The sequence below is a fragment of the Sceloporus occidentalis genome, unplaced genomic scaffold (assembly GCF_023333645.1).
Source record: "Sceloporus occidentalis isolate IW3139 unplaced genomic scaffold, rSceOcc1.0.p SCAF_3, whole genome shotgun sequence".
In the NCBI taxonomy this organism is placed as follows: domain Eukaryota; kingdom Metazoa; phylum Chordata; class Lepidosauria; order Squamata; family Phrynosomatidae; genus Sceloporus; species Sceloporus occidentalis.
Genome location: NW_028316983.1, coordinates 220809098 through 220833281, shown reverse-complemented (window position 1 = coordinate 220833281; position 24184 = coordinate 220809098). Strand labels below are relative to the sequence as shown.

At 36.4% G+C, this 24184-nt stretch overlaps 1 protein-coding gene across 3 annotated transcripts in view; it reads right to left on the bottom strand.

Annotated features, from left to right (window-relative positions):
* The window catches only part of VPS13B (vacuolar protein sorting 13 homolog B), a 472964-nt gene that overhangs the window by 414855 nt on the left and 33925 nt on the right, over positions 1 to 24184 (bottom strand). For all 3 annotated transcript variants that reach the window (XM_089517705.1, XM_089517703.1, XM_089517704.1), the window contains exons 4-7: positions 11897 to 12014; positions 10500 to 10667; positions 9847 to 10028; positions 3124 to 3298 (exon numbers count right to left, since the gene is read on the bottom strand). In XM_089517705.1, the coding sequence (XP_089373831.1) occupies positions 3124 to 3298; positions 9847 to 10028; positions 10500 to 10667; positions 11897 to 12014 (643 nt within the window). The remainder of the gene's footprint in view (positions 1 to 3123; positions 3299 to 9846; positions 10029 to 10499; positions 10668 to 11896; positions 12015 to 24184) is intronic.

Below are 24184 nucleotides of genomic sequence, written 5' to 3'. Positions count from 1 at the left end.
TAAGTAGTATCATTCAAAATGTTACTATCCGAATCAGAATGCGCTTTCTCTCTTTAGCGATTTTGTAAAAGTCTGTTTCCCTGAGCAAATTAGGACTGATAGGACAAGAGACTGCTTTGCACAGTGTCTTATTTGCAGTTGAACCAGCATAAACACAAATCATAGATGTCACAAACACCACATGAGAGTAGGAGCTGAGGTTTTGCAGAGTAAGGGTTGACTCCTCTGCACAGCATTCACCACATTATTTAAATATTAAACAAAGAACCACTGCAGGCACAGGTAGAATTCAGGTATTAAAATAAGATGGAATTCTTCAAAAGCTTCTCTAAAATTCTGGCTTATTGTGACTAAGCAAGCATGCTGATGCACAATGTTTGGTCATTTTTACTTGGCTCCTTCTGCAAGCAGGAGGACTAGATAAACTAGAGTTTTTTCATCCATGGTTTATTTAATGTGGTGTGCAAATTAGGAATGCTAGCATCTCTCTACACTTTCATAGTTTACTAGTCTTACAGCTGGGAGGTAACTTGGTCTGAGTATAAAGCGAGATTATTTTAGGATTGTAGTCTGCACCCAAGACTTAAAGTAAATATAGTTAGGCAAGTTTGGGAAAAAGAGATAGATCAAGGGCTTTCAGCATCCCAAACATACCGTAGCTCCTTACCATCAAGAGCTCATAAACAACCTTGGTTTTCTAAGGAAATATTTTAAGACTATGCAGAAATTCTGGTTGCATTCTCTACATTTTTTAAACTCTAAGGGCCTTCCTCATTCTGCTTTATTCCCAACGTCTCTTTACTTCTGGATATTCCAGCTTTTTGTCCCTCCTGTTGGGGTCCAGGTTACCTAAGCGATTGAATGACCTTCCGGAAGAGATTCGACAGCTAAATATGCTGTCTGAGTCTAAAATAGCACTAGAGTCTAATCTTCTCTGGCAGACCTATCCAGATGGTTTTCAAATTTTGACTTTTAAATTATGAATTTATTGTTTTTAACATGTATGTTTTTAACAGATGTTATAATTATGTATTTTAATTAGTGTTCGTGTTTTTAACTGTGCCATGTGTCTTGTTGCTGCATTTTAATCCATTGTCCCCTGCTTTGATACACAGGGAGAGGCAAATAAGAAATAGGAAATAACAGTAATTTATTTTTTATTATTATTAGCATCTGCACCAGCATCATTATCAAGTTGGTCAAGGTAAATTTTCCCATTTGTAATAAAAAGTGATAAACTATAACATTTTCCTTTGGCATCCATGTATTAACTAACATAGGCCCTCACCCTTCTTTCACTGATGCTAATAAGGAGAAATTGCAAATTTTACATTTAAAAAATTAAATGACTCCTGTAATAATAAACGCTTTGATTTGTAATGCATCTACAAACATTACTCACACACACAATATTTTTATTAACCCAAATTAGCTGATTATCTCACAAATAGAGTAGGGTTTACAGTGATTATATTTTATTCCTAAGAATGGCATACTTATCTTTACCATGTCAGACAAGCTGTAAAAAGGCTATTATCTTTTTATAAGATTGGGATGGCTTTTTAAAGTAATTCAAAATATGTTATCTCCCAGAAGTTGGGTCTTTGGCATCCTCTATAATTGAAACCCAAATAAGACTGGTAATTTTTGCCTCTCATATTTTTCTAGTTGGACAATACAAGTTTTAGGTTTCTTTCGAAAGATAAGTTATGACAAAATAAGAATACAGTGGGCCCTTCCCTTACGCGGGACATCTGTTCCGGACCCCTCCGCATAAGGGAAATATCGCATATGCTGGATCCCCATTAGAAGTAATGGGGCTCGTGCCCACGGCACGGTGCAGTGTGCGCCCCATTACTTCTTCTGGGGCGCACAAGGGCTTTTTCTGGCACATGTTAAGGCCGCAATGTAATTCCAAAACCTTTCCAGTCAGGCCTAGTTCACTGTACATGAAACTGGACCATATACTGTAAAAGTACCTTCAACAGAGTCAAGAGAACAAGCCAAGTTTTTCTGTTGTTGGCCCAGCAGAGAAATGGTTTTCTGAGGTTTGGGGAACAGATTTTCCCTAGTCCTGCTTCAGCCATTTAAATGGAGCACAGTGAAAATCTAGTTATAATTCCTTTCCACAATCACCATGGCCAATAACTGTTAGAATTATTGCAGCATTATTAATATGATGTTCTGGCTAACGCATTAACAACAACCTAGTGAACTAACTGGGCCATATTATAGCACCAAATTACACTAAAGAGGGAAGATGTTGGACTACGCAATAAATATATAAATTAAATAGAAGCTATAGATTGTCTTTAAAAGGCACAATAAGATATGAATCCACACTACACTACACTAATCAAGAAAAATAAAAAATGTTTCATCATACTGGTAAAAGGTGGATTTTGATCTTAGAAATCTAATTTACAGGAAACAATTAGCAAAAATAATCAAATCCATGACTAAATATTTCACCTCTCATTTTCAGTAAATGATAACAGATTGTGGAAGATCCTAGGACTAATCATTTATGTTATCTTTCAGATATTTATATAACACCAATGAGGTGTTTAAAATAATGAAAAATGCATATTGACTTACACAATCTGCTTTTCAGTAAAATAAGTTATTATGACACTGTGTGTGTGTGTGCGTGCGCGCGCGCGCGTTCATGCGTGTGCTGTGTGCTTTCAAGTCATTTCCGACTTATGGTGACCCTAAGGCAAACCTATCAAGGGATTTTCTTGACAAGATTTGTTCAGAATTTTGCCTTTCCCTGAGGCTGAAAGCATGCCCAAGGTCACCCAGTGGGTTTCATGACTGAGCTGAGAATTGAATCCTGGTCTCCAGAGTCACAGTCCAACCCTTAAACCACTATGCTATTATTAGCTGCCTATAAAAGATAAAAATGAAATGTGGTTTGCCTTAGTAATCTTACAGATAGAATCATTACCCATTATATGAACTCGAAGATGATATTTTAAAATCCTTGCAAATATATCTTTAAACAGACATAAGTTCACCTCAAAAATTACCAAACAACCACTGTAAAGGCCAGTTTTCCATCTGAACCATAATTTCCTTTAATGCTTCAGGGGGCATATAAATGGGTACAGTTTTTATTACCTGAGATGTTCCCCAAAACATCCTTAGTGTGACAAATGAGGTCTTCATTTTCCCCATCTTTCAAATTGCCTATTTCTCCATAGTACAAAGATATCCCAAGTTGCATTATACGAATAAACATAGGCAGTTGTTGATCAGTAAGGGATAGCTTCAGACTTTCAACTAATGTATGAATCTATAAATACAATGAAACAGATAACAAATAAAGATCAGGATGTTTAAGGTGAAGCATATTCAATTACAGATTGAGTATCCCTTATCCAAGATGCTTGGGACCAGGAGAGTTCTGTGCTTTGGATTTTTTCAGATTTTTGGAATATTTGTATTTGCATATACATAATGAGATGGAAAAGAGACTGAGGGCTTATGAAATGGCAGTGTGTTGATTCACGACATTCTTGCATCTCTCTCCAGCCTCACAAATACAGTACAGGTGCATACTCTGCTACTTGAGTTGTACCTCAGAATTTTTTGTTTGTTTGTTTTGGAGTACTTTGGATTCCAGAATTCCAAGTAAGGAATACTCAATCTGTATAAGAATCAGTTATTCGACTGGATAAAAACTATCAAATAAAGTCTATCAAACATACATACTTCAGATTTAAAGTAAAGGAAACAATATGGCAGTTTTTAAACAAGTACTGTACAAGCATATGAGAATAATTCCATACACTTATTGCCAAGTTTTAATGTCTTTAAAAAGGGCAACAAAACCTTTAATGCATAAATGAGTTTTGAAATACAGAAAAAACTGACAGTTTTTCCATAAAAATCCAATCCACAAACAAAATTATATTCTCCTTTGAATCACTGTCACCCAAATGCAGAATATTTTAATATACTGGTAGATGCCCTTAAGGCTGATCTCTTTTTTTGATGAAATTACCAGCTTGATAGATGAAGGGAATGCTGTGGATATAGTATATCTTCATATCAATAAGGCCTTTGACAAGGCTCCCCATGACATTCTTGGAAACAAGCTTGTAAAATGTGGGCTAGACAAGGCAACTGTTACATGGATTTGTAATTGGTTCTCCGGCCGAAGCCAAACAGTGCTCAACAATGGGGTGCCACAGGATTCTGTCCTGGGCCCAGTGCTATTTAACATCTGTATCAATGACTTGGATGACAGAATTAGGGGCATACTTATCAAATTTGCAGATGACACCGAATTAGGACGAGTAGCTAACACCCCAGAGGACAGGATCAAAATTCAAAATTACCTGAATAAACTGGAAAGCTGGTCCAAAGCTAACAAAATGATATTCAACACAGAAAAATGTAAGGTACTGTACTTAGGGAAGAAAAATTAAAGGCATGGAAATAGGATGGGGGACACTTGGCCTAAAGAGACTACATGTGAAAGGGATCTAGGAGTTCAAGTAGACCACAAGTTGAACATGAGTCAACAGTGCGATGCGGCAGCTAAAAAGGCCAATGTAATTCTAGACTGCATCAACAGAGATATAATGTCCAGATCAAGGGAACTTATAGTGCCACTCTATTCTGCTTTGGTCAGGCACATCTGGAATATTGTGTCCAGTTCTGGGCACCACAATTAAAAAAGGTTGTTGACAAAATAGAGCGTGTCCAAAGGAGAGTGACTAAAATGGTGAAGGGTCTGGAAACCATGCCTTATGAGGAACGACTTAGGGAGCTGGGGGTGTTTAGCCTGGAGAAGAGAAGGTTAAGAGGTTATATGATAGCCCTGTTTAAATATTTGAAGGGATGTCATATTGAGGAGGGAGCAAGCTTATTTTCTGCTGCTCTAGAGAACAGGACCTGGAACAATGAATGCAAGTTACAGGAAAAGAAATTCCACCTCAACATTAGGAGGAACTTCCTAACAGTAAGGGCTGTTTGACAGTGGGACACACTCCCTTAGAGAGTGGTGGAGTCTCTTTCTTTGGAGGTCTTTAAGCAGAGGCTGGATCACCATCTGTTGTGAATCCTTTGATTGTGATTTCCTGCATGGTAGAGGGTTGGACTGGATGGCCCTTCTGGTCTCTTCCAACTCTGCGATTGTATAATTCTAAAGCTGATGGCTAACACATTTGGGAAAATCCCATTCAATCTAGCTTCTCACAGAAATTGAAAAGTCAAAAGCAGAATAATGGTTCAGTGATGCAAAAACTGTACAGTCACATAATAATGTCAACAGATTTCATAGCTTGAGCAATGGACTGTATGAATTATTTTCATTAACATTTGTCTACATTTGTACCCATCACTTTAGACTTGCATGCATTCATGGTAAAAACTGAACATACCATAGATTATTTTCTTCTAGACAGATGGGGGGGGGGACTCTAATATGCTATAATTACAGGGCATCAAAATGATAGGAAAGCAATATTTAAAAATACTCAAAGATGATAGACTTTAACTGTACATTTGGCTTATAGGCAAAGGCTTCTAACCTGTAACTATGGTTCTTGGAGCAGTCACATGTGAACTCACACAAATGGGTTTTGCACAAGTGCAGGGCCTCTTAAGGAACCATCAGAGATTTGGGTGGGAAGCCCATCTCTTGTTCCAACTGCACAAGCCTGGGTGTACCAAAACTAATCCCCACAGTTCTGCCATTTGCTGGAATTAATCCAAATAGGATGTGTCAAAAAGCAGGTTTGTGAATTCACACATGCACACTTGAAAAACCACAGTAATAGGTAAACAGTATGTTTTTCTTCTTTGTGATATCTTTGAGTGACAAAAATCAGTAAACAGCTCACTGTAGTAATAGACAGATCATGCCAAAAGCAAAGAAAGCACTGCTTAACTAAAGATGGTGTCTCCCTCTGCACTAATAATCAAATAGCAAGGCTTCTTAAATGTTGAAGGCTGATCTTATATAGCAATCTGGCACAGCTCTGGCAGTGAGACACCATACAACATGGCTTTAGAAATGAATACCACACAGAAAAAATAGATTATCTGCTTATACTTTATAAAATAAGAAGTCTTCTAACATCCAGAGAACACAGTGATTTTTCTACTGCATTCTCAGGCTTAGTTAGAAAAGTAGGCATGGTTATGCCCTGCCCCATATGGAATGCTAAGACTTTTTTAGGCAACAAGGTCACATGAGAGCAGTGAACTACTTAGTTTGTATGTAAAATCTGTCCACTCTAAGAGCACAAGTGAAGGTACAAGTGAAACAAGCCTTTTAAGAACCTCTTCAGCAAGGGATGTTTGACCAATGAAGCTATAGTAAACTTCCCTATACGGTACAAAATACTGACTGCCAAGCAGAACTTCAATGCAGCCAAGACCAGGCCTTTCTGCTTCAAATGGAGGAGACACTTCAACACCAATCAACAGACCTTTGTCATTTGTATGCATTCACTTCAAACTGATCATTTTTGCAAAAAGAGAGTTTTGGTAGGAAAACAAAGGCCATGCTCTGACTTGTTCTCAACTTTCTTTCTTTCTTTCTTTCTTTGGCAGTTGATCTTGTGTAGGGGTGTCTAACAAGAGGGTATCTTTTTGGCTTTCTGCTCCCAGGGGAGAGATATTGCCTTGCCTGAGGCTAATGGAGGAGGAGAGCTGTTGGTACAAGGACATCAGAACTGAACTGGAACTCTTCTAGACCAAATGGTCTTTTGACTATGGTATTGTGCAAGATGATCTTGGTGCTGGAAACAAGCTGATGCCTGAAGCTGTCATAAGAACCAATGCTAATACCTTACTAAAGGTATTGTCACCGAACAAACTGAGGAGGCTCCCAAGGCTGAAGTCATTTTCTGAAGCTGTCGGTTTAAATGACTCAATTGTGATGAGACAACAACCTTATAAATACTGAAAGGTATTTATATACTGAAAGGTATTTATTTATATTCATATTAAACCTAGGAAGATTCAGTTCTGACTTTTTAAAAAATGGCTTTCTTATTGGCCATTCCCAGGTTAAAGAACTCATCTCTAAGGAAAGTTAGACTGTCACCTTGTTGCCTTTGCTGACTGGTAAAGATCTGTTTGTTCAGGTTGACCTTCGGCTTGTTGCAGAAGGGCTTCTAGCTGGGTACGTTCTGTACTGTCTTTCACTGGTATGTTTTTAAGTTATGTTACAGATTTTTTAGGCTTTGGCTTATTTTATGTATTAAGAGAATTTGTTCTGTTTAATTATAAGCTGCCTTGTAAGAAAGACAAAATATAAAGTGAGTAAATAAATACTGTATATACTCATGTATAAGTCTAGACCTCTCCATTGACACCCCCTTGTCGTGGGGGAGAGGCTTGCGTACCCTAATGATGTTGTGAGCTATACTGGCGGTGGTATAATAGCAAGGGGAGAGAGAGAGAGAGAAGTCTAGAAATTCAGGTCAAAAAACGGACCCAAAAAAACTGAGTCGACTTATCCACGGGTCAATGTAAGTACAGTATCTTAACTCTTATTTAAAAGAAGGGGCCATCCCCTGGTGAAAAGCAAGAGTATAATCCGTCCTAGAAGCACTTACCCTCTGTGTTCTCGCATCCATCCAGCCTTAAGACTAAGCACATATGCCTGCTGGAATTTTGTAAATGCTTTGACATTGTTTCACTTTGCTTCTTCCTTCAGAACCTTTGCTATATGCCCCTAAGTTTTACCCTCAACTTATCCATGCATCATAGCAAAATCTATTATTTCTGGCCCCAAAACATGCCCTCGACTTATACGTGAGGTCAACTTATAGTCGAGTATATACAGTATGCACTGGATCAGGTTCAGAAGCAAGCAATTAAATTCAATTTTAATATGAACCTTCAACTGATAAATATTTAAGTCAAATTTTAGTTTTAATTGCAAAACAGGTTATATACTCTCATATTAAAAAACCCAAACAGTACTTTGACAAAGAGTATTTTTGACCACCTACAAAGATAAATAGGCAACCTATATATTATTTCATGTTTTCTGGCTACAATTTATGGAAATCCATAATTCATTAAAACCACCTCTACAAGTACGAAAAAAAGGAAAGCATAGAATTCAACCACAGCACCAATTGACACTAGTGAAGACAGTGTCAATGTTTCCATTATATACTATCAGAAGTTTATGATTTAACCATAAAAGATTCCTCTCTGCTAAAACTTGGCATAAAACCTGATAATCAAATCCATGTCTGAATCTCATTCCTCATTTAAATCAATCACGTGGCACATTTAAAAGAGAGACAAGGACAAGATTTAACTTTCTGCTTATGTGCAATGGACAGATATGGTCAAAGAAAAACGGCTTATGTAAGAGCTTATTTTAGTATATACTCGACTATAAGTCAAGAAATTTATGCCCAAAAATTGCCCCTAAAATCTTGGGTAGACTTATAGAAGGGTCAACACAGCAATAGTACTTAGAAAGGTCTTATAGCAAGAAAGCCTGGTGCCCCAATCTCAATTGAATTCCTCCCCCTCCAGTCCGTTTGCAAGCCTTTCCTTCTTATCCTATCGCAAAAACTCCCCTTTGAAAAGCACTTGCTTGGTCTGTTTGCAAGTCTTTCCTTCCCTTCTTCATTTGCAAGGCTCTCTTTCCCTGGTCCCTTTGCGAGGCTCTCCTTCCCTGGTCCGTTTTGCAATGCTCTCCTTCCCTGGTCGCTTTGCAAGGCTTTCCTTCCTATGGGGAAAACTCCCCATTGAAAAGCACTTGCCTGGTCCCTTTGTGTCCTATGGGGAAAACTCCCCATTGAAAATCACTTGCCTGTTCTGTTTGCAAGCCTTAGCTTCCTATGGAGAAAACTCCCCATTGAAAAACAATTGCCTGGTCCATTTTGCAAACCTTTGCTTCCTGTGGAAACAAATCTTGATTTAAATTCACTTGCTTCCTAGAGGACCAGAGAAGGAAACGGACGGAAGTGGTATTTCCCCTTTTCCATTCTTCCTTATGGCTCCCTAAGTTTTACCCTCGACTTATCCATGGGTCATATCAAAATCCAGGATTTTGACCCTGAAACCCTCTCTCGACTTATACATGAGGTTGACTTATACACGAGTATACGGTAATCATAATTCTATACAGTGACCTATTTTTGCTTCAGAAGCTACTAAACACAAATTTCTTTAAATGACTATCATCTCTTTTTAACATCTCCAGTGTTATTGAAATACAAATATACTTCATTTATAATCTGTTAGTATGTAGACAACTGTATTTAAAAGAGGAAGCAATTCTAGGATTTTCTTGCAGTATAAACTAATATGTTCAGAACTAATCACCAAGCTGTTTAATACTTAGTTATTTCAGAGAAACACCAACCCTGAGAAGACCAGAAAGCTCAAATAAAGATGAATTTCCCAAAAAAAGAAACACTGATACTGTAAAAACTGTGATCCAGCAGCTCCATATAATAATTCAGGTTGCGGCTGAGAAGCAGTCTGAGACTTGACAAACTGAAAATGAACTAAACTGAATGGCTTTAACTATCTAATAATTACTTGGTAGTTTATATTTAAAAAAGAAATGGCACTTTACTAGACCAATGTACTGGTAAGTCAATATTTATATCAACCCCACTGATTCAACCAATGTACTCTAGTTCGAACTAGCGACTAGACTTTGTGCCTTGTTTGAGACTAACAACTGAATTCAGACCCATGTTTTTAATATGTATCAGGAAGCTCAGAAATAAAGAATCCCTAAAGAACAGAAATTCTCTCTCTGATTACCACAATTATTAAGGAGTTAGGGGTATACATTGAAGAATTATTCATGCATGAAACATAAAATGGATCTGGAAAGGTACTTACTTTAATAATAGATGGCATTTTAGAATTAAGATTATCATATGTGAAGTGTAGACGAGTTCTGAATGAACACTTATAAAGCAGTGGATCTTGATAAAATTCAATTTTACCACTGGCATTCCTCTTGTCTAGGCAAACGGTGCAGTCAGAGAAATTTATCACCTTCCTTAGTACCAAATCAGTTGCTTTGAAAAAAATAAAAATAAAAAGACTGCTGTTTAAATAAAGCAAATAGTAGACATACACTCATATGCTTTTCACACTGCTGAATAATTATCAGATACACAATAAATGGACCATACTATTTTAATACATGCCACAATGCTGTGTGAAACACCAGAGAAATTGCACTAGGAGTTTCACATACATCTTGCTACCTGGTATAGTCAGTGTAAAAACTAAGTATAGAATCTGGAAGGTTAACACTTCCTTTTGCAGTGCCTCATATTCTAAGAATATATTCTCAGGTGAAAATGTTTTAAATTACTGTTTTTTAAAAAAATAGGTTACCTTATTTAATTAGAATGACAATTTCTAGCTGTATTTTTATTTAATCTGTTGAGAGACACATTAGATCCCATCTCAAGAAAATAGCAGTAACTAGCTTCTAGGCAACAGATCAACCTGCACTTCCCTAATTCTTACCAGATACTTACCAGATATGTCCATGAACGCTCGATCCCAAAATTCATCCACTGTATAACATTCTGCTGAAGTGATATTGACTGAAAGAACAATATCATCCTCAACATATTTGAGTATGAGATTGTTGATGACAATATTGACATTGTTTATAACACGCCAAATCAAACTCTGCACATATCCTAAAAAAGAAATACAAATTTATCAATCCTTTATTTAGGAGCCTCATTTACAAATTGCCAGATACAAAAATGAGTTCAATAAATGTGCTAGTCTAGGAGACAGCGTTTAGACAAAACAAAAACAAAGATACCTGAATACAGGTTTTCTATATTGAGTAACCTGAATACAAGTTTTTCCCTGTTTTCAGGTTAACCTGTACCAAAAGAACAAATAAAAGCCACTAAATAATCCACACACCGAGAAACATGTTGCTAATTGATGTACATACTAAAGAAAGCTCTAGAAGTAGCAAGACCAATGTTACAATCTGAAGGCAATATGATTTTAAGTGGACATTAACAATTGATGCCAGTGACCTTCAACTAGTACTTCAAGACCAATTTCTCTCTAAGATAGTCATTTTATTTATTTATATGAAACGTGCATTTATCACTTTTGAGTTTACCAGTGTCCTTGAGATAATACCAACAGATAAAAGTATTTTAAAACAGACTAAAATTGTTGTTGTTTAAAAAAATTATACCAGTTAAAACAGTCAGAGTGTCTAATGACTGAAGGTAATACAAAATAATGAAGTCCTAACAGCTTGCCAGAAGCTCAAAAGGGATGGAGCCAGCTTGACCTCTCTCAAGAGGATCTTCCACAGTCAAAGTGCCACTAGAAAGAAAGTTGTGTCACATTTACTCACCATCCCAGCCTCTCAGGGCAATGGATAAGGGTCAGAAAGATTTCATAATTCAGGCAAAAGATAAAAAGGAGACCAGCTGTTCGTAGCCAGATAAAGTAACAGCATGGCTAACCTCACCTTTGAGAAGTTTGTGTGAAAAAAGGTGCCTGTGATCATCTTCTTCCCCCATTTTCAAGCAACAAAAAATGTCTATGGGCACAGATATCTTTCTATCACTTCCCTTTGACACAGAAGGCCAATGAAAAGATAAAGGTATATAAAAGTAATGCCTTGGGCTTGCTAAATGACTTAGGAGTTATTTTGACCTAAATGCTCAACAGAAAGGAATAAACCACTGGCTTCCAAAACCTTGCATAATGCTCCACTTATACAATGAAACACATTCCACACTATGTTCAATTAAACAGCGTACTCTCCAACCAGCATGAGTTTGAGAGAGGATACATTTCACTTTGCTAAAAGCAAAAGGAATTGTGCTTCCATTTCTGTTATTATATTTGTTATTAAGTACCACAATATACAGTTTATATAACAAACTACCTGGTGGCAAATCAGGGTCAGGGGTAGCCTGCTGAATTCTTCTTGGTTTCACTGCTGTTTTTGTACTTTCTGAGGTACTACGATTTGTTGAACTGGAACCACAGCTTTCATGGTCATCCTATAAAATGCAACAAATTCATTCATAATCAGACAAGAAAAATGCAAACAATGTAACAAGTTGTAATTACCTGTGCTTTTTAAAATTATTTGCCAATTGTCTGAATCAGTTTAAAAAAAACACTAAATTTCTGCAACTCATATTACTGATTCTGCACACACAGAGGGAATGATGGTTTGTGTGTGTTTCAAACCACGTTTCTGTCCCAGCTATCTTATGTATCTAGCTTTTGAAATAAAAAAATATTATATCTATATGTCTTAGCTATATCTGAATTCTTCTGTTAGTGTATTTTCCACTTCAATACCGTTCATTACATATTTATTCTAGATATATTCATACCTGTTTAACAAATCTGCATTTCCAGAGTTGAAAAGAAGTTAGTCTTTATTAAAATATCAATGCATGCATGTATATGCAACGTGAAATTCATATGGAATAACAAAGGTAATGACATTTATTCATCCACTATTAGGAATACCAATTTTCTAACTACAAAGATTATTCAAAAGCTTTTTTTTAAAAAAATAAAACAATGACTATTAACACTTTTGTAGAACAAAGTTTGGACTATTATTAGGAGGTACCTCATGTGGCAATGACCTTGCAAGAACTATGTTTCTTTTTAGACCTTTTTCTGTCAAAGGAAACTGTAGTCATACATATTTCTGTTCAGTGTTAACTCTGAAAACACACAATTAATTTTTGAAACACATGTGGCTGCTCCCAAACCCAGAAATAAAACATGTTCATTAGAAGAGATGTGAAAAAGTTCCAAGTTAACTGCCAAAACTAGCATAATTATGAAAATATTTAACACTGGAACCAACTGAAATCACATACTGCATAGAGATTACACTGATGTCATGACAAACTTTCCAGCCAAATTGCACTAAAACTACTACAGTCTAATAAATCTAGGTTACACCATATGACAAACATTTTAAAGTTTAAGAAATGCAAATTATATGTTTCCATTTCAAAAGCCATTTTTATTAGGCTGAATTCTAATATAGGATTTCATAACAGATTCTCAGTAATTGTAGGAATTACTCCAAAAACTAAATTACACTTCTGAGTGCCTAAATCTGAAATAACTAAGCAGATTTTTCCTTTAATTGGTTTACAATGCAATTCTGTCATAATTCATTGTCCAATTTCCCTGTTATTAAGATAGTACCATGACATAGACACTTAAAAAATCTGAATCTTAGCCCCAACTAGGGTAAACCTACTGAATTAATAATACTTACATAAATGTTGACTTGTCAGCTACCTAACAATTCAGTTGATCTACTCTAATTGAGACTTACAATTTGCTAAAGTTTGCTCCTTTTTCTTTTTGTTTGGGGGGGGGATTTCAGTAGGTCCAGGAGCCATTTATTTTGTCTCTGGGTCTCTCCACAAGCTGCATGGATTGCCAAAAAATGCCAAAACTGGAGCAGAAAATGAAAGTGGTCCTGGGAAAAGGAGTGATATCCTTTACATTCAGATCATGTTGTTGTATGCCTTCAAGTTGTTTCCAACTTATGGTGACCCTAAGGTGAACCTATCGTGAGATTTTCTTGACAAAATTCTTCAGAGGAGGTTTGCTAATGCCATCCTCTGAGGCTGAGAGAGTATAACAATATAATAATAATAACTATAATAATAAAGTAATAATAAATTTTCTCTCTTATCCACCCCCTTTCCAAAACTCGAGGCAGCATACAACATAGATTAAAACACAGAAAACCATTTAAACACATTGGTTAAAACACAACCGTTGGTCACATTAAACATGTCATCCAAATATGAAATTGAAAAGATACCCATTTAAAATTCATTGTTTAAAATCAACTAGGTAGGCCTGCTGGATGAGACAGGTCTTTAATACCATTTTAAATTCAGACAGCATGTTTAGCTATCAAATCTCTCTCAGCAAGTCATTCCATAGTCTAGAGGTGACTGACGAAAAGGTCCCCTGAGTGACAGTTGCCAATGTAGTCCTGGCTGGCTGAAGTAAATGTCCCCCAGAGGATCTGAGTATATGGGGCGTATTATATGGGAGGTGGTGATCCCATAGGTAACCTGAACCCAAATCATGTAAGGCTTTATAGGTAATAACTAACACTTTGTATTTTGCCCGGATATTAACTGGCAGCCATGAGTGATTTTAATATTGGTGTGATATGCTTACTTCTAGATCCATCTGGTTGCAATGTTTTGAACTACCATAACTAAAATTTCTGAACTTGGTACAAAGGTAGTCCAATGTAAAGCATATTACAAAACTGTGCCTGAAGTGCACATAATCAAAGATGCCAGACGGAGGCAAGTGTTCCTCAGGCCATTTCTGCTGTGAATCAGTATTATGAGAAGGACGAAGTAGTGACACCTTAACAAGACTTGAGCACTGCAAATGACTTTGGTACAGCAATAAGATGTCTACAAAGGTGGCAAATTAAACAAATTAACTTTAAATGAAACGTCTGAACATCTGCAAGCCAGATCCTTGTTTAATGAATCACTGTTAATTATGGTTTAGTACTGTATCCAAAACATATTAGTTTGTTGTCCTGTTAATTTTTTATTGGGTTACTGGGTTACAGATTTCTTAATACATTTCACAGATTTTTGAAGAGATGTGAGACTGAAGTGTACATGGCATTTAGGAGGACCACTGCCTGTGTACAGCCTTCCTATTTGACCTTCCAAGTTATTTCTTCCCTATCTTAATGTTTAAGTAGCAGCAGGTGGAGGGCAATGAATATTTAATAAGGTCAGGCCTTGGTAATTCCTTCATTAGTCACAAGTGCAGACAAGTAGCATTTTTAAGCGGCTTAACATGAAATAAAATGTGCTGGATTATATACAAATCAAATAACTGAAAACAAGATTATTTCTGTTAAATTGCTGCCAAAACCAATAACAAAAGCTAAAGCACAGTTATGAAAATATAGACATTTGGGAAAATGATAATCAGTACTCTGAAAACCTTAAACATGTTAATGCTATATTGAAATATATATATAATTCACAAAGTGGCACTTTAAGTAACATTAACTTCAAATAATGTGAGCCCATAATCCTGATCAGTACACAGCGAGGTGAAGGCACATTGTTAATAGGCCATTAAACATGGTTAAAGATCAGATGACAGTCACAAAATCATGAACTCACTTCCATAGCCTCTGACTCCCACAAAAAATTTCTCCTACTACCCTCAGCTGTTTGCACCAACATTAAATATGTTCAACACAAATCAGAGTGTATGCCTACTTTAAGATTTGAAATTCGTTTCAAACTACTGTAGTTACAAACATGTCTTCTGAAAATGTTTCTACCAAGGTCTTATGCATTACCTTTTCCCCCCATTCAGTTATTTAAGTAAGGTTTCTCTTCAATATGTATCAGATGATGAAAAATAGAACTAGATGTGGAAGGCATCATACTTATTTCAGACTTGTAATTGACCTTCCATTCCTAATTTGACTGCCATCCTTTAACAATTCTACCTTTCAGTATTTCAACAGGCATTGTCAGGCTAACTCAGTGGTTCTCAACTTGTGGATCGCGACCCCTTTGGGGGGTCGAACAACCCTTTCACAGGGGTCGCCTTAGACCATCGGAAAACACATATTTCAGACAGTCTTAGGAACTAAGACCATCGGCTGGGGGTCACCACAACAAGAGAACTGTATTAAAGGGTTGTGGCATTAGGAAGGTTGAGAACCAGTGAACTAACTCCTTTGCTAGTGTCATTATAGCAACAAGTTCTTCCTGATCTGGCAGGTGAACAACGTGTTAACAAGACTTATATATTATTTGTGATATTAGCTCAAATTCAAAATGCTGTGATTTCAGACAGTGATTTGGCTAAATCTGTAAAATCCTTATTCAATACAAAAAATAAAGAGAAACAGCAGTTACAAATACAAGCAAGGAACATATCAGCAAAAACCCAATACCTATTTTTTCTTTGCAGTAGGGTTCTACTTAGATTATCAGTTTAAACAGTAAAACTCTGTGAAACTGCCTGCATTTCTAATTAAATGTGAAAAGCAGAAGTTCAGTCAGGCTCAAGAAGAACTTCTGTTATATAAATGCTCAATGGGCTAGTTAAGGTATAACAGTAAACCATGGTTCGGCATTCCATAAGAATCTCTTGCAACAAGCCTCGGACTAGCATGTCCCTCAGCACAGTTTTAAGAGGGAAGCTTCTAGTTCCATATTTAATTGAACCTGAACCCATGAACCTTGTTTGTTTCCATTAAGTATAGTTAAGATCATCCACAGTTTTAGAGGTCAGATGAGACCTCAGTTGATTTCAGTTAAAATTAAACTGAAGCAGAAGCCTTTTCTCCTTTTGGCTGCAAGAGGAAGTGAATAGAGAATTATATGGCTAGCTCCATTTTCATGATGGTGGCAGTGGTTCTAAAAGGATAAGAAATCCTTTCAGCTGGCAAACATTCCACACCAAAAAGAGGCTAAATGGATGCCATTCTATGAGAAGATACTTTGTAATGTAGTGAGAAAATTAAAAGCGAGAAAATTTAAAAAATCTCAATGATGCTGCTCCTTTATCACTTTGTCCAAGTGAAAATGACCAGTTCCTTCAAACTTTATTTACATCTTCTCTGAGGATGCATCTATTTGCCAACCTGCTTTCAGAACTGTGTAACTCAAGAGCCAATACAATAGTTTAAAAGGTGATCCCTGTGTCTGGGAAAACACGTCCCCCCACCTCACCCTCCATGGCCATCCCATTCTATAGGATCCTTTGACTACAGAGACAACTTTGGGGAGCCATGCTACATGACTTGTTCTGGATTAAATTCAGTCTTCAATACTACAATTCAAATAGGTAACACAAGGCATAAAAATAAATGTTACTGAACAATCTGAATTTTATACATTAAGAGTAAATATCTTACCAAAATATTCAAAATGATACCCACAAGGCTTTAACATATTGTGTTTGTGTGTTGTCTGTCTTCAAGCCATTTTCGATTTATGGCAATCCTAAAGTGAACCTATTATAGGCTTTTCTCAGCAAGATTTGTTCGGAGGAGGTTTGCCATTGCCTTCTCTTGAGGCTAAGAGCATTTCACCTGCCCAAGGAAAGTCACCCAGCAGGTTTCATGACTGAGTGGGACTCGAACCCTGGTCCCCAAAGTCGTAGTCTAACACTCAAACCACTATGCCATGCTGGCTCTCTATTTAATATATTAATGCAAACATAAAACCATCACTCACATCTTTCTTGTACTACTGAACAAGTCAGTTAATTATGGCATACTTGTGGCAAATAAATATATAATTTCATTTTATCAGGTACTATTAACAAAAAAGCATATCCAGTGCTGTATTAGTCTGGATTTTCAGTATACAAAAGATCTTGTAGCACTTTTAGGACTAACTAGGCAAAAGATGTAATAGCATAAGCTTTTGTAGACTTGGTTTATTTCCTCAGATGATGTCCAGGAAGGATCTTTATAATCATACTGCATGAAAATGAAAAACAAAAACAGGACAGCTATCCTTGAACAACAACAAAAACTACAAAGAAAGCCTGGAAAGAGAAATAGCTGAATTGGAATATCCCATAAACTCCAATCCATCAACAGTGGGTTGAACAGAGACAATGGCTTCCTGGCACACTAAAGATATTGTAACTATGGTGAACACCCCAGCCTCAAGTTGGTCAGTTGATCATATCTCTATTCTGGTTCCCAGCCTGCACACGCCACATTCCACAACACCCTCCACCATTGATATAGTCATCCAATAACCCTGGCCTTAAGCAACATCTTTCCTCCTCCTTTCCTTTGACCCTCAAAGACCAAAGTTAAAACTGATCATCATACCCATAAGTTTTGCATTTCTATGGTTATTCATACAGTTTGATTATAAAGGTCCTTCCTTGGCATCAGTTCACTTCACGCATCTGAGGAAATAGACCAAGTCAACAAAAGCTTATGTTACAACATCTTTCGCCTGCTTAGTCTCAAAGGTGCTGCAAGATCCCTTTGTATACCATTAACAAAAGACGAAACAATAATGTAGTCGGCAAATGAGAAATGGCAATACGTAAGGCTGAACTGATTTCAGATAAACCAAGAGTGGGAAGGGCTTCTGAAAAGGATAAAAACTGAATTACAGAATTCAACTAAGTTCACTAATTATATGGAAGTCAGGGTCAACAGGACAGAGAAGATTTATATGTAACATGGGAAGAGAAGAAAGTGTGGGAAAGTGAAAATTTGGAAGCATCTCTTAATTTTCTCATATAATGCCAAACTGAAGCAGCTCAGGGAATATTCAGTATCTACAGAGGAAAGAATGCAGTGTTTCAAGTTAAAGCAAGCCATAGAATAAACATACAACTATATTATATCATGACCTCTTTTAGCAACAGTATATATCCAAGACAAAGTCGAACATTAACAACTCAGCAATTATTTTATCATTATATATTTTAACTTGTTCTAGTTAAAGAAGACAGGATCCAGCAGTGGGATTCCACTGGGAGAATGCTGGAATCCAGAGGAACTCAAAGGAGATCCCTCCTTGCCATTCCAAACCCACCAATTTATCCCACAAATAGCACTGGAGAATTGGTTTTGGAGTAACATAAAGAGTTACAGGCAAAATGAGGGGTAGAAAGGAGGAAAGTTCCATTGTGACCTACAAAATTTGAATTTAGTTAAGCATTCATTTCATATAGCAGTCTTTACACAGATGGACTCTTTCCATCCAAATGTTTGTTGAGAAGGCACAGTATTTAATATGGTTCACATAAACAATGTTAAAATTTAATTTTTTACCACAATATTTAAAAAATACAAATGATACTTTAAAAACCATTAAACAGCTGCTTGCAATGATGGGCTTCATAGAGTAACTATAATGTTTTATTATCTACATGATATCCATCCTGTAAACCCATAGACGTCTTTCCTGGATGAATAGGCACAGTCATACAGACTGTCATGCTCCTTATGAACAGATAATCAAGTATTATTAATGTTTTATTTTGACACCACAATACCCCTCAACCTACAATATACAATTTAGAGAGCTCTTGTTGCAATCATATATTAGTATTTTAGTAGAAATACTGCATATATCGTGCCACTTATAAGGATAATGTTTGTGGAAAAAAGAAAACAAAAAATTGGTTTGTCCTTAACAAAGGCACTTTCCGGACCGCCCAAAAGGGCAGTCTGCCGGCGCCCGTGATTGCTGCTCCAGGGAACCGCAGTGGCGCCGCCATGTTGTACGTGCTCAGCATGTACTAGGGTTGGGGGTGTCCAGAAAGGATGCCCCTTTCTAACCCTAGTATGTGCCCAGCACGTACTTTTGGGCGGTATAGAAACCGCCATAGAGAATTTTTTAAATACAAAGCGAAAAAAGTGTATCTAAAGATACAGAAAATGCTTTTATGAAAACAAATATATAGGCTGAACAGAAATTCAGGACAATAATCAATTAGCAGTAATTAAAATCTAGTAAGGTACTGAAAAGGAATGTACAGTGGCCCTTCAGTATCCACTGGAATTTGGAAAATTTATAGCTGCTCAAGTCCCATTATATACAGCAGTGTAGCAAAATGGTGCCCCTTATACAAAATGGCAAAATCGAGGTTTGCTTTTTGGAATTTGTTGTTATTGTTGAATATTTTAGTGGATGGCTGAATCTGTGGATGCCGAATCCATGGACAGAGAGAGCTGATTGTATATCTATATCAATATAGAAATAGATAGGCAGAAGTGAACAATTCCAATAATGATAATACATTTCTCCCTAAGGGCAATGTCAGTGGCAAAATTTACAAATGTAATAGAAAGACATAACCCCATCAATTACAAAAGATAAATCAAAATTGAGTTTTCCAGTTTGTTACCTTCAAAGCAAATAACGCATATGTGGTACTATGATTAGACATATAGAGTATCTGATTCACCTTAAAAATAGTTGTAAAACGGGGGGGGGGGGGGGGACTGATACAGAGAAAGACAGAAACCCATTAAGCCTAAAACATAGACAAAAATGTTTAATTTATTTTTTTCTCAAAAATGGAAACCTGGAAAATATTTGCTATATTATAAAGAGTTTTATACCAAAAATGGTTGGGCGGGGGGAACTCTTCCAAATGTTTAAAGTGGAAAAGATTCTAAGGCCTGTTACAGACAACCAAAATAAAGCTGCTTCGGGTCACAGTGGAGGTATGGTGTTTCAATGATGCATGCGTGCTAAGAGTCCAGAAGTAGCACCAAAGTCACGCTCCAGACTGGTTTCCTATGCTTCTAGGTTCCCATAGATAGTAATGTCCCTAATGCAACAGAAAATCAATGGGATGTCTGCATTTCTGGTAGCCTTTTTTCTCCCCCAAAAAACAACAAAACAAAACAAAAGCCTACAAAATAATTATAGTTAAAATATCTCTAAAAGTACTGGATCATATTCCTCCAACAAAAAGTAAAAACACTCCACAAGATTTAGCAATACAGGTAAAAAAAAAAATAATGAAAATCCTTGTAAGAATTGTTCTGGAGAATGATCTTATATCAACAGATCATACATTAATGCTATTTAAATGAAAGAGGAAACTGAAACATTTGCCAATCTTGGGAAAAGTAGGTGAATATAATACACAATACAGTAACACAGCCATGTTGCAATAGAGATATTTATGCAAATTTGTAAAAAAATAAAATTTGAATTAAAAGCCTTGAATTATGCAATACAGTATTGGCTATTAAATAATATATGTTTCTTTAGCAAAAGGTTAGGACCAACATATATTTTTTTCTTAGTACTCTCCAAAAATGACTGGCTGAGAATGCTGTTAAGAATGTTGCTCTGTATTTTCAGTTGTCTAAAATCCAAATGAGATAAACAGATGTGATGAATGAAACAGAATTAAAATTTGAATAATATAATTAATTTAAAGCACATGTGATATAACCTTAAAATCAGAAGTACAGAATTTTGACGCCTTGGGTGGGGGAAACCCATTTTTCCAGAAAGATATACATTTTTAGGAAAAAAATGTAATATTGGAATCCTTTACAGACTGGAAATCATTTTATTACTTCAGGATCATAAAATGTATTCTATACATAATTATACAATTATACAATTTTGTTTTGGATAAAATTATGTTTGGTATATTAAAATACAGTTAAGTCAGACAACTGTTACAAAATTTAATGTCTTTTTTAATGTTTTGTTTTGTTTTAGGGTGGCTGGTTTTTTCTTCTCTTTGGTTACAAATGGACTTATAAGGTCCTCAATTTTAAAGAACCAGTTTGGTTTTACCACTTTATTAAGAGGAGATAAAAAATGATTTAAAAAAAAACAGAAGAAACCATTAACATTAGTAAAATAGATGGGTAAATTCCCCCCTCCTCTATACTGCCATGGTATCAAACATACATAAACCATTCATTCCAACAAAAAGGACAGAAAAGGATGCCAAGACTAGGAATTGCAATTATTAGATAATGTACATTTTTTTTACTTTAAAGTCTTCCCATCCACTTATTCATAACTCTGAACGAAAATATTCAAAAATCATTTCTTTCAACAACAACAACAACAACATTTTCTGAGGGCAAACCCCAGGGGAAAAAACTGTTTGTTTTTTTCAAATTTGTCTGGACCTTCCCTTCTCCATTTAAAAATACTAAAATAACCCCAAAAATGGCCACATTGCAATCCTATATGTGTCTACTCAAAAGTAGCCCTTGAGTTTACTTCCACAACTGAAAGTGACTTAGTCCCACAACTAAGTGTGCAGGACTACAACCAAAGTACAGAATCCTGTAGCACCCTTCTGTGGATTCATTTGATTCTGTGCCTACTGTGCACAGGGCTTTGGCATCTTGGAGGGCTACAGGATGGGAATAATTCCACTGACATTAGATATAAATGTATACCATTGGATCCTGGCCCAAAAGTTTAATATTTTTAAATAGCTGCTTTATGAAACTACATGATGACCGACAATTTTATGGCAGAAGCATCCCTCACACACACACACATAAAATCAAAGTGGAAGACTATACATAAACTATGTAGAAATTAATGTTTTGGTTGAAGTGCTTGTCAGTCAGAGAAGAGTAGCCGCTTTAAAAAAAAAGGTTTTACAATTTAAAAAAGACAAGGGGCAAGGAGCTGGCTGAAAATGCAGTTGAAAATGCAAATATTTTCCTTAGTGCTCCAGTATCTGCTTTTGATGTGATCCCCTCAATACAAGCAGTTGTGTCTCTGAAGAGTTGCAGGCTACTCAATTTTACAATGTGACTCATTATTCATATGATCCTTGAGTTCACCAAAATAGTTTTGAAAGCAGTTCTCTGAGTGACAGCCAAACCAATGAGTATGAAAAGAACTCCCACAGGCATCTCATGGCAGCATTTCAGTCAACTGCATATGCAACACCATAAAGCTCAGTTCTATCACTGAGAGTTGCCAGAAGTAAAACGGTTTCATTGGCAGATCCCAAATTCAAAAGGCAGTAACAAAACTTAAATTATTCTCCCACACAACAAGTCACTGCCGTCACCATTTAAAAATTATCGACTTCCTTCACATTAAAAAAATCTGTATTTATTTATGTTCAACTTCTTAACGAACTGTATACATCATGGCTATTCACGGGATATGTTGAAAAATGCAGTTAGAAACAGGGAGTTGCCTTTCATGTTGACAAGGACATTTGACAGGACATATTGTATGGAAGCTAGCATATATTACCGTATATTTTCTTATAAAATATGTTATAGTTATTCTCAAATGAGTTGAATACTGAAGCTTTGCCTGCACTGAAGTTACCCATTTTGGAACAGCTTTACCAACAGATTGCTATACTTACATCCTGAAGCCCACATCCCATTAAGAAAGGAACATAAACCATGGTCAGATAAACAACCCTCCATTAGAAAAACAGAATCTTCTCAAGGTCCTGTTCAAGATAGATTATGAGCCTAAGCAGGCAACAGATCGGTCTAGAGGGGTTTCCATTTTGAACATGAGGACAGTCCAAAACTGTAAACAAGTTTATGGGAACGGATTCTAAGCTAAACAGATTCTGTAGTTGTTTATGCACTCTCTCTCTCTCTCTCTCTCTGTGTGTGTGTGTGTGTGTGTATGTATCTGTCTGTCTGTCTTCAAGTTGCCTGTCAATTTGTGATGACCACATGAATTTCAAAGGATTTTCTTACTACAAGGTGGTTTTGCCAGTTCCTTCCTCTGAAATATTGCCTGCAGCTCCTGGTATTCATGCATGGTGTTCCATCCAAGTACTAATCATGGCTGACCTCTCATTGCTTCCAAGATCAGACAGGATCTACGCCTTTACAGTATTTAGGTCCTAATGATTAGGTAGTAGAGATCAGTAAAGAATCTGGTATCCTGTGAATCAATATTCCAAAAGATTACCTGATACTAGCTACAACTTGGGTGCTAAAGCATATCTCATTGGTCAAATGCACCCCTAAAGTTGTTTGTGAGAACCAGCATGATAAAAATGGGGTAATTGGATTTTTTAAAATATTAAAACACCCCCAAAAACTAAATTTAATTTTTTGTTTGCTTCTTAGTTTTAAAAAGCAGAAAACGTGTCCCAGATTCAACTTCATCTTTCATTCTCACTGCCAGTCATAAACTCCAAGTGAAACTGTAGAGGCCACAATAAAGGGATAGTACTCTGGTATTAGGCTGGATTAGGTTGGATAGTACACTGGCATTAGGTTGGATATCTTCTTGGACTGTGTCTTGTCAAATCTGCTACAGTGTTAAAGTGGATTTAGATTCTTTGTCTGAAAAGTCTAAGATGATTCCTTCAGGTTTGAAATCTGGCAACAGGTGGTCCTTCTACTCAGAAGTAGTTCCCATCAAATTATTTTAAGATTCTAGGCCAAAAATTGGAAGGCTCTCAAGAGGACAACAACTACCCCAGACAGTAACTGGACATGTGTCTCCTCAACTAGTTAGCACAGTGGTTCTCAATCTTTGGGCCACTGGATGTTTTGAACTTCAATTCCCAGAAGTCCCAGTCAGTATGCTCATTGTTCAGGAATTCTGGGAGTTGAAGTCTCAAAAATCTAGAGGACCAAAGGTTGAGAACCACTAAGTTAGAGGAAAGAAAGTTGCTCTAACCAAACTATGCAAACAGTAGA